This window comes from Pagrus pagrus (assembly GCF_965226575.1).
Source record: "Pagrus pagrus genome assembly, chromosome: 8".
NCBI lineage: Eukaryota > Metazoa > Chordata > Actinopteri > Spariformes > Sparidae > Pagrus > Pagrus pagrus.
The window spans coordinates 22,977,603-22,989,758 of record NC_140192.1 but is presented as its reverse complement, the minus strand read 5'-3'; the positions used below and the strand labels follow the sequence as shown (position 1 = coordinate 22,989,758).

Here is a 12,156-nt window from a genome sequence, read left to right as displayed (position 1 = left end):
TATTTTTTTCAGACCTGGCATTAATGTGATGCCCAAATATGTTAATCCTTCTGGCATCCATCTGAATTTCCAATTCTTTCTGATATCTGGGGGGCACGTTTTTTATAACGGCATGGCTTCTGATTTTGATCAGTTAACAGTATACCCAGATATCTCTGAAAGCAGATTTATAGCTGAGCAAATTTCTGGGACTGAGGATTCAGGGTTACTGGATATCAATAAAAAAACATCCGCATACAGAAGAAGCTTGAGGCAATCCTTGTCGAACACCACGATTTAGACTGATTTCAGGTGACATAATCCCATTAGTTAAGACAGTGGCTGAAGGATCAGTATACATTAGTTCCACCCACTTCCTAAATATTGGGAAAAAAGGGAACTCCACTTTATCATACGCCTTTTCAGCGTCTAAAGAAAAGGCAACAGTTGGTGTGTCATAATTTCTTGTCATTCACATAATGTGTAACAGTCTTCAAAGGTTGTCTGCAGAGCTCCTGCCTTCCATAAACCCCACCTGATCCTGATGAATGAGAAATGGGACCACTTCTTCTAATCTAGTTGCTAAGATTTTGGTGAGAATTCTTTCATCCACATTAATTTAAGATATAGGGCGATAATTAGCACACTGCTGTGGATCTCTTCCCTTTTCATGCAGTAGCGTAATAACCACTGTCCTCATGCTTTCAGGTAGCATCTCGATATACGACTAGTAATCTAGGGGCAAGATCTTCTATGAATTTCTGAACAAAACACTTTTCTTAATCATTAAAAGTATATTGATAAGCTGATGTCATAACTACATTATATTTGCCTCTGGGGCAGTTGGCGAAGCAACATTACAACTGACCAGTACTGAAAGTATGAGCACAGTTACATCACTGAAACATTACTCAACTAGCCACAAGTATGCTGGTAAAAATAATAATAATAAAAAAAAAAAAAACTTCCCAGTTGATTTGTATCACTGGGAGGATTTACAGCACAGCGGTAGAAAGGGTTAAAATGTAGAGTGGGCCAGTTGTACGAGTGGGTGGGCCCAGTCCTGTTGGCGCCCAACCCCCGCAACGTTGCGCATGAACTGACCCAACCCACTTCTGCATGCAGAAACAAGAAGGCTCGTATTTAAGAAACACTTCAAGGGTCAGAACTGTCCTCCAAACTGAATCCACAGACACTCAGAGTTGAGACAGAAAGAGGAGACTACTGAAGATGAACACTGTCTTCAGCTGTGAGGGACTGTGGCTCCTCTGTGTTGTTCTTAGTCCCTGGGAAACTTCCTTTCACCTCACCGTGTGTTCACTTGAATACCCTGTTGCGTAATTTGTGGTCATGATACGTGGATTGCTTGAAGGTATGTAGTAATAAATGCTTTTACAGCTTCACAGGAGGAAATACGTGAGGTATTCTTCTGGGGCGGAGCCACCTATGAGCAGCTGGCAGCTCACTGTCAACAGCACAACAGCACCGCTGGATGCTGCCTGAGCACATGGAGAAGTAAACAGGACGTAATGTCTCCGATAAAGGACTTAAGGGTGATTTATGAAGCTCTCAATGAAGAGGGCACGTTTTCCGAAGGAGATCCTGTTGCAGGCACAGTTACTTTCACTTTGACAAAAGACACCAAAGTGAAGAGTCTGATGGTGAAAGTGAAAGGAGATGCCAGTGTCCACTGGACAGAGGGGAGTGGAGACAATGAGACAACTTACAGTGCACACAGGAGGTACTTCAAAGTAAAAAGATACTTGGTGGAAGAAAGTCCTAAAGGTAAGTTAAAGAAACATGTTGGTACATTGGTTAAAATGGATAGGCCTGTCTTAAATGTAAACTACATATTACTCTCATATTGCTTTAAATATTGGTTCCTGTAGATGTTTACACTGTCTGCAGGTCAGGTGGCTGCTTTTATTGTGAAAAGTATACTGTACCCAGTAAAAATCCATTATTTCTTTACATTGGCCTATGCTGTTTCAAAAATTATGAAAAATCTCAAAATTGTTCAATTGCATCTTGAATGAGGGTTATCTACGTCAATACTTTACATAATGGCCCACAATCAAGTGATTTTCATATACAAATGATGTTGATTTGCGTACGTGAACACAAAAACTTACACAGGATGCAAACTGTATCAGTGCATCTCATCAATAAAAGCTCAGTCAGTCATTTGTAAGGTCTCTGTAGGGGAAGTGTTCACTTCTCACTATGATTCTTACTTCCTTATTCAGGCACTGTACTTCCCAAAGGAGTCCATCACTTCAAATTCAGGCTTGATATCCCACACAGGTAAGTGGGAATTTCCAATAGCTAGCATTAATACTGTGTCACTGCTGTGTTCCCAAATAACGGTATGCGTGAACTACTGTCTTACAGAAGCATGCCGTCATCTTTTAAGGGGAAGCATGGAAAGATAGTCTACAAGCTTGAAGCGAAGATATCCAGGAGCTGGCGGTGGCCTTCTGAAATAGATCAAGAGCTCAATTTTGTGTCAAAATCTTTATCACACCTTGGTCAAGTTATGGTACGTGGGATATAACAATGATACATGTTACAAATTTGATACAGTATTTCTACTTCTGCAGCATTTAACCTGATTTATGGCTGCTGCAAAGGGAAACATTAAGGACAAGAAGTGACATGACTAAAGACATGTGACATAAACCAAACGGGAAAGAATGGTTAGTGGTAATACAGCATTGCTCAACACCAAATTAAACCTGGTCATGGAGGAATCATTTTCAGATGTTAAAGAGTTCACTTTTTATGGTGATAACCTGAACATGGATGGCTGAATCCAAAGGTTAATCGCGAGATGACATTATTTTCTTCTGGACTTTGAGTTTCAACCATATAAAACATTGAGTTCATGTTTTTTTCTTTTCCATTATTTGTTCTAGTGTCCTCAGTCTGGTTCAGTGGATAAAGAGGTAGGAGTTTTCTCCAAAGGACAGGTCAAAATGTCTGCCACAGTTAACAGAAAGGTTTTCTCTCCAGGTAAAGTCACTACAAATTACTTGGAACAAGTCGTAGTATCAAGTGTCAAAGTGTAAAATGTTGATATATCTCATGGTTACAGCATTGTAGATAGCTTGGATGCTTCTCCAAATGTACAGTATATGCTTCATTAACAATTATATAATAATAATGTATAATATTTTTTTATTTTGTGTGGTAACATTTTCCAGAAAAAACATTGTATGTTCAGATTTTATGATTTTATTTTTACAGGTGATACTTTATCTGTTGGTGCCACAATCTGCAACTCCTCCTCCAAAACAATGAGGCCCAAATTCAGCTTACAGCAGAATATAGTGTACCGCGCCGAGGGCTCCACTAATAGCAGTGACAAAAGTCTATTGAAAATGGTGGGGGCAACCCTTGCACCGAACTCAGAGGAAACTGTCTCCTGTCGCATGACGATTCCTAATGTTGTCATCTACTCTCTCCATAACTGTGAAATCATCTCAGTTGAACATTACCTAATGGTATGTGATAATGTCATAGTGATGTTACGTCAAGTCAGATTTGCTTTTGATTTGTAATTCTGTTTAAAGTTGTTGTAATCGTAGCACGGAAATGCTTGACTTAAAGGGGAATTCTAGTATTTGTAAACCTGGGCCATTTACATGTTGGGTGTATAAATGATTCATACTGACCAAACATTTTGGAATCGGTCCAGCAAATTGCTGCAACACGGCTGCAATGTAATCCTTTGTTAAGTCTACTAAAAGTGCATGTTTTTTCAAGGAGAAACCTCGCTCTGAAATCTGAGCTGTTGCAGTTGTTGCCTCATCTGGATTGTACAAAAACAGTTACATTTCCTGCTGTGTTTTTGAAAATAAATTCTCACTGGCAGGTTCCTCTTGTCAAACTCCAAACTCCCCTCTTCAACTTTGACTCATATTTCACAGCATCCTCCTGCAACAACTCACCTCTTGTGAGATTTCAGAAGAGACTTGTCCTTGAACGACGCAATGAAATGCTCTGCCCCGTCAAGGATCATTTCTGGTGTACTCTGATTTTACCTCTTCATATATTTCTGTTTCCCAGGTGTATTTGGACATCAGTTTTGCCTTTGATCCGGAGGTGAAGCTTCCACTGGTCATTATCCCTTCTCGCTTTGCTACCCTTCCACCTGGTGAGGCTTTTGGGCCATACCCAGCTGGGGCTGTTGGAGGGCCAAGCAAAAGCGACTTCCCTCCCCCTGCAGTGGCGATGGGTCCCTACCCAGCTGGGGCTGTTGGGGCTCCAAGTTACAGCGACTTCCCTCCACCTGCCTTCCCTACTGGATCTTATGGTGTACCCACAGCTCCAGGTGCTTATGGATACCCAGCACCAGGTCCCACTCAACCTGGCAACACAACAAGTGGCTACAACAATCAGTGGCCACAACAGGCCCCACCATACAGTTTTCCAGCTGCAGCTTTCTCACCACCTTCAGTGCAGCATCAAGGCCCTGCTCCTCCACCTCTGTTTCAACAGGGAGAAGACCCTCCAGCCTATATGTCCCTTTTCCACCCTTCTCATGACACTAATGGGAGCAATGGGTCAGAAAAAAAAACCTGATCTTACAGTGAACACAAGTTATCTTGAAATATGATGAGGGCATTTAAGCCATTTATAATGATTCTGCACTTTGTTCTTTTTATACAGATGTCTATTCAATTTATTTAAACCCTTTAACTGAACTGGTTTGCTTCTATAAACAAGCTTAAAGTTGCCCATGTTGGAAAACAAAGTATATGATTTTCCAGTTGTAAACAGGGATAGCAATTGACTGTAGAGTAACAAACAAAAAGTATTTTTTTGTGGGCTTTAGTCAGAAAATAAAAGATTTTGTTACAGTCTTGAAATATTGACAGATGATGAGGGCATTTGAGCTATTTTTAATGCAGCAAATATTTGCTTCACAAAAGTTAAACTATTTTTTATATGTACTGCTGGATGACATTATTCCCGTTGTGTTCATGGTTTGGCTGAATAACCTGTTCCACAAATTACTGTAACAATGCGTGGATTGCATAAAGATATGTTTTAATAAATGCTGTAACGGCTTAACATGAGGAAATATTGCAGGTTTTCTTTTGTTCTCACTGGGGCGGAGTCACATCTAATCTGTAGCCAGCTCATTGTCAATAAGACTATCACTTATCCGGCAACACCTCATGCTACATGGGCACAAGGAGAAAACCCAGATCGTTCGCACCTAAAATGTCTCCAATACAGGACTTTAAAATGACTTATAAAATTCTCAGCAAAGAGAAAATCTTTTCTGAAGGAGATATTGTTGCAGGCACAGTCACTTTCACTTTGACTGAAGAAACCAAAGTGAAGAGTCTTCTGGTGAAAGTCAAAGGGGATGTGAATGTCCACTGGACAGAGGGATATGGAATTCAGGAGACAAGATACGATGCGAAAAGGAGATACCTCAAAGTCAAAGAATACCTCGTGGCAGAAAAACCTGGAGGTAAGTCAAATAAAAGTTTTTGTCCTTTGATCTGCTTGCTCATCTCAACACATTGACAGAATTTGTGTTAATTTAAAATCATGGGTGAACGTTTGATGAAATGGATAGCTCTGAGTAACATCTTAATTGTAAATGTTTTATTACACTCATTGCTCAAAATATTGGTTCTTGAGGATCTAAACACTGTCTGCTGATCAGGAGGCTGCTTTTATTGCAAAGTATACAACATCCAGATACATTTTTTATTTGGATAAGCCTTCGCCATTTAAAAAAATATACAAAATGTTGGAATTTTTTTTATCCCGCTTAAAAACGGACAAGAAGTAATGACAAGTATGAACACAACACACCTTAAATGCATCTTGAACAAAACATATATACATATACATATGTAAACTGGACATCATGGTCCTGTTTTTGTACATCTCTAACTATGTGACTTCTTCAGGCACTGTACTTACCCCTGGCGCCCATCGCTACAATTTCAGGCTTAAAATCCCACAGGGGTAAGTATCAATAGCTAGCATTAAAGGTCCACTTTGTAAGAAAGTTGATTTTCGAGTCTCATTCCCAACTGTCAACTAATAATTAATGATTATCAGGGATGATTATTAATAATAATAGATAGTAACATCTAATTTACATTAGATTGCATCGGGAGCACCACCCTTGAAGAAGGGAAATGATGGCCAATTCAATAATTCAGTCTCATAAAAGGTACTTAACCTAAATAATAACAGCTAGTAAAGATTGAAGGATTTCAGAGTTCTTAACAGAGTAGAGGTTGGCAACATTCACTCTTGTACAATATTAAATAGACAGCATGTGGGTTCAAAAGCCTTTATTCAACAAAAACAACCAACACAATTCATCTAGCTTAGATGTACTATAGACAGGTGTGTGTGTGCGTGTGAAGGTGTTTGTGTGTCTGAAAGAACTGAGGTGGTTGCTATGTTTCTTTGATATGAGAGAACAAAGAAACAATGGCGGCTTGCTGATATCACACGTAGGTGTGATATGGTCATGGCTGAAGAAAGAGTGTGTGTGTGTGTGTGTGTGTGACATGGTGCTAGATTAGAGAAGTTGGTTAGTTGCATGCAGAGACCCTGAGTCTGTATGAAGCATAATTTAACTAACATCACTTAGCCGGATGGCAAAGCCAACTACCAATACCTGACTACATGGAGATCACGGTAACACCTGAACAGTGAACCAAAGATTAACAGTCCTGTGCTTAGCTGTGCTACTAGGCTGTGTGCTATCCAGGCCAAGTTCAGTGTCACCAATGTTTGAAGAATAGGTGCTGGTGGTTTCTTAGCTGATGAGCCAAGCAGGAGAATGTTGTCAATCAAATTTCTCACAAGTGGACATTTAAAACTGTGTCATTGTTTGTTTTCACAAATAACTGCGTTCCTTAACCACTTCTGTCTTAAAGGGAGATTCCGTCATCTTTTAAGGGGAAGTATGGAAAGATCGTCTACAAGCTTGAAGCGAAGATGCCCCGGAGCTGGCATTTGCCTTCTAGAATAAGCGAAAAGCTCAATTTTGTGTCAAAGTCTTTGTCACACCGTGGGCAAGTAAGGGTATGTGGGATATTACAATGATACGTGTTACAAATTTGATACGGTATTTCCTTCTGTTTGAAAGGAGTTGAGAGTGAAAAGTTTGTTCAAAGTGTGAAATGCACTGATTGGTTAGAGAGAATACAGCATTGCTCAACCCCAACTTAAACCTTGTCATGGAGGATTCATTTTGAGATGTTAAAGAGTTCACTTTTTATGGTGATAACCTGAACATGGATGGCTCAATCCAAAGGTTAATAGAAAGATGACATTATTTTCTTCTGAACTGTGAATGTCAGCCATATGAGGCATTGAGTTGATATGAAATCATGTTTTGTTTTCTATTATTTGTTCTAGCGTCGCCAGACTGGCTCAACAGATAAACAACCTGTAGTTTTCTCCAAAGGACATGTCAAAATGTCTGTCACTGTTGACAGAAAGGTTTGCTCTCCAGGTAAAGTCACTCCATCGTACTTGGAACAAAACCAAGTATCAAAGTATAAAATGCTGTGCATTGTCAGATGGTATCAGATGTTAACGGTTTTGTCCACCGTTTCATTACTAAGTTAGCTGAAAGTTCTTGAGGTAATAATGTTAGTACGTTTGCCACATTTTGCTATATATGTGCATAACCACTCAGAAGTTTAAGATCACCTGAAAAATGTCATGGTGAAACCTGACAGTTTAATCCATCAAATGAATTGCCAAATGAATAGAAAACATAGTCAAGACATTCAAAAGGTTAGAAATAATGAGATTGACTTAAAATAATAACTTTGTCCTTCAAACTTCCATCAAAGAATCCTCCATTTGCATCAATTACAGCCTTTTAGACCTTTTTCCAGAAAAAAATGGATGTTCAGTCATTATGATTGTGATCATCATGATTTTTTTTCTGTTTATTTAAATTTTGCTTTTACAGGTGACACTTTATCTGTTGTAGCCAAAATCCACAACTCCTCCTCCCAAAAAGTGCAGCCTAAAGTCAGCTTACATCAGAAAATAATGTATCACGCTGAGGGTGCCACTAAAAGCAGTGACAAAAGTCTGCGCACTATGACCTGGGCCACTGTCACACCGAACTCAGAGAAAACTGTCACCTGTCACATGGGGATTCCTGATGATGTCATCTACTCTCTCCTTAACTGTGGAATCATCTCAGTTGACTATTACCTCAAGGTATCTAATGATGTAATAGTGATGTTACATCAACGCATTTTGTAATTCTGTTTAAAGTTTTGCACTGCCTTCGATAGTCCAAAGATAAATATAAGAAGGACAGACTTTGATCCAACATGAGATTGATGTGTGAAAACTGTCGACCCTTCTCCTCTATTTTCATTGTTGTGGGGCCACAGTGGATCAGTGCAATATAGATGATAATAGGATGGCCTACTACTCTCCACTGGGCAAAACGTGTATTTTGGAAGGAGGTTCTATCCCCAAAATATCACCAATGGATTAGAGAGGCTATGTGTAATGTCACCCTAGAAAATATCAGATATGCCATTACAGGGTCCACAAGAAAATGTCATGCTCACAGGGAACCATTTTTATCCTTTGTTGAAGGTATGGCAGCTACCAGCATAACTGTGTGACCCATGTCAATGTTTTTTAAACCTTAAAGGATAACTACCATTTTTTACAACCTGGACCTTATTTCTAGCAAAATATATGATCATTTACTCACCCAGATAACTTTGGTGTCATTTGAAGTCGTTTGGACGAAATTAGATCCAGTGTAGCGCCGATATATCCATATAATGCGAGTGACGGGGCAGCGACACACAGCCTCTATATAACGCATTATCTGCCACGAAACTAGTTCATTTCACCAATATTTTGTTACGATATGCTAGTGCTATTCCCCTCTGAGTCAGGGCTCGTCCGTCATCCGGGGTCAAACTAGCAGTAGCAGCTACAGGTAAACAAGCCGGGCTGTTGCGGGTGCACGTGCAGCTCAGAGACGACATCTTCCAGGTCAGAGGTAGTAGGGCAACCTACAGACCCCGGATGTTGACAACAGACGAGCCCGGACTCAGAGGGGAATAGCACTAGCATATCGTAACAAAATATTGGTGAAATGAACTAGTTTCGTGGTAGATAATGCGTTATATAGAGGCTGTGTGTCGATGCCCCGTCACTTGCATTATATGGATATATCGGCGCAACACTGGATCTAATTTCGTCCGAACGACGCCAAATGACATCAAAGTTATCTGGGTGAGTAAATGATCATATATTTTGCTAGAAATAAGGTCCAGGTTGTAAAAAACGGTAGTTATCCTTTAATATATAATGTTTCAGATTTTTTAAATAATATTTCAGTTAAATTCTTTATCTATTTATATGACAGTCTGTGAACATATCTATATGATGATATTTACAGTGGAGGATGTAATTATTTGATACCTCACTGATTTTGTAAGTTTGCCCACTGACGAAGAAATAAACGGTCTATACTTTTAATGGTAGGTTTATTTTAACAGTGAGAGACAGAGTATCAAAAAGAAAATCCAGAAAATCACATAAAAAAAAAGATAAAAATTGATTTGCATTTCATTAAGTGAAATAAGCTAATTTCTCCAACTCTGACTCATATTTTGACAATATATTTCTGTTTCCCAGGTGTATTTGGATGTCACCCTTTCCTTTGACCCAGAGGTGAGGTTTCCACTGGTCATTGTCCCTTCTCGCTTTGCTACCCTTCCACCTGGTAAGGCTTTGGGTCCCTCCCCAGCTGGGGCTGTTGGAGGGCCAAGCAAAAGCGACCTCCCTCCCCCTGCAGTGGCAATGGGTCCCTATCCAGCTGGGGCTGTTGGGGCTCCAAGCTACAGCGACTTCCCTCCACCTGCCTTCCCTACTGGATCTTATGGTGGTCCCACAGCTCCAGGTGCTTATGGATACCCAGCACCAGGTCCCACTCAACCTGGCAACACAGCAAGTGGCTACAGCAATCAGTGGCCACAACAGGCACCACCATACAGTTTTCCAGCTGCAGCTTTCTCACAACTGTCAGTGCAGCATCAAGGTCCACCTCTGTTTCTCCCCGACCCTCCAGCCTATACGTCCCTTTACCCCCCTGTCCCTGACACTTTCGGGAGCACTGGGTCAGATAAAAAACCTGATCTTCAAAAAGAACACCAATAATCTTGAAATATGATGAGGGCATTTGAGCCATTTACATGTATAATGGTTCTTCACTTGTTTTTTGTTTTTTTTTACTTTTAATACAGATGTCTATTCACTCACTGCAATGCACAGCAAATTATTTTAAGCCCTTTAACTCAACTGGTTTGCTTCTACAAACAAGCTTAAAGTTGACCATGTTGAAAAAACAAAGGATATGATTTTATATATAAACAGAGATAGCAAATTACTGTAGAGTAACAAACAAAAAGAAAGTTTTTGTGGGCTTTGAGTCGGACAAGTTAAAGTGTAATCTTTATTTGTACTGCTGTATGACATTGCCAGTATATATTGAAAAAAATATAACACTCTGTTAGTCTTGTTAAATGTGTCAATTTAAAATGAAAAACACACAATTTGGTTGAAGGCAATAGCTTCTAGATTGCTTTGTCTGTGTGGCAGGTGCCCCTGTGGGTGGAGTGGTCAAAGTCCAAAGCGATTATATAATATCAATATTTGTATTTAATCTTGGTTGTTTTAGGTCCTGTTAATGCACCTGTGTGTGAGTGTGTGTGTGTTAAATCAGGTTATGTTTTTAGGGTAATCTACGACAACTGCTGGTATGATGCATGCTGGGTATATGGGGATCGATATATATACCTATTTATAGATATTCTTCAAATGTTATTACTGTTATTACTTACGAAACCTAAGAAGCAGATGTAGAGTCAGGGAACGAGGAGTGGAGGAAAGGAAGTGGATGAAAACTATCACAAATCACCACTTGAGTCATGGAGCTTTGCAATCTATACAGAATACAATACCCTCTGGTCACTGATTTGAATGAGTAAGCAGCCGTGGTCGGAGGCATTATATTTTGTTGTATGTCATTATGACAGAATTTCACACAAATGTCTAACAGGATAAAAAGGTGAAGTGATGACATTTTACAGCCTATCCAAAATGTCAAAGGTCAGCTTCTCTGTGACATCGTAATGTTCTTAACATAAAACACTTCTCTTGCCATTAATTCTGTTGTATGTTTTCATTTCAACGCCACAATGAAGTGCAACCTGATTTGTTATACTCTCTAATCACCAGTGATTCTTCTGACATGTATATTTGAATAAAGAACTTCCAGGTAACTTCTCTGAGTGACAACACTTTGTTCTTTATCTGCTACATGTCTTAATACCAAGTTAAGTAACCTCATTCTATCAAAATGCTGCTATTTCCTTCTTTCCTCTTTTTTAAAGCTGATAGACTTGCAAGATACAAGGTCATTTATTTGTCATAACATAACACAGAGTTGCATAACGAAAATAAGTTTGTAAACTCCTTCATGCTACACAAAGGAGATATAAGATCCATTGTAATTTCTTGAAGTGTGTAAAACTGTGTTATTTGTTATGATGTGTGGATAGCACAAAAGTAGCCTATGGTGAGATTTTAACCAGGATGCAATAAAAGGTAGTAAGCCAATGACTCATGCTGCATTGTCACAGGTAGGAAACACAGTGCGTTTGGTTGACACATCTAAAATGTCTTGCATAAAGGATTTCAAACTGTATGAAGCTCTCAACCAAGAGGACACATTTTCTGAAGGAGAGAATGTTACACGGTATGAGGTACATTTATTGTCATTTTTTAACTAAGGGTTACAAAAACCATGTAATGATTGAGTCCTTTGGTGACCATGATAGGTTCTCAGTGATAATCCCAAGGACTAGATTGTTCTCTGTGCACCACTCTACATTATTGGTGACCCAGACTCCTTTAAAAAATCAGGGGCTTTGTGACTTGTTTTGTGTCCTGTTTGCAAGCTCAAAAGTTGTACAGAGAACAAATTAGTGTCAGCAAAAGGGGTTCAGTGTTTTTGTTTTGTTCGGCTGTGAAACGTTTATTCTCTTGAAGAACAGTTTGATTTTGCTACAAAACCACGTTTGCAGATTTCTCCACAGAATCTATTTTGATCTTTTCGAATTCACGATGGAGAAAAAC

At 39.4% G+C, this 12,156-nt stretch overlaps 1 protein-coding gene across 1 annotated transcript; it reads left to right on the top strand.

Moving 5' to 3' along the window:
* Positions 1 to 1,126: 1,126 nt before the first annotated feature.
* On the top strand, positions 1,127 to 10,176 carry LOC311261905 (uncharacterized protein; the record flags this gene model as incomplete). The annotated part of the gene is made up of 9 exons (XM_084360918.1): positions 1,127 to 1,764; positions 2,226 to 2,283; positions 2,371 to 2,518; positions 2,895 to 2,991; positions 3,226 to 3,482; positions 4,048 to 4,552; positions 5,276 to 5,464; positions 7,464 to 7,480; positions 9,655 to 10,176. Exons 1-9 carry the CDS (start codon positions 1,509 to 1,511, stop codon positions 10,174 to 10,176), a joined length of 2,049 nt encoding a protein of 682 aa, XP_084217044.1. The 5' UTR covers positions 1,127 to 1,508.
* Between the last annotated feature and the right edge of the window lie 1,980 nt (positions 10,177 to 12,156).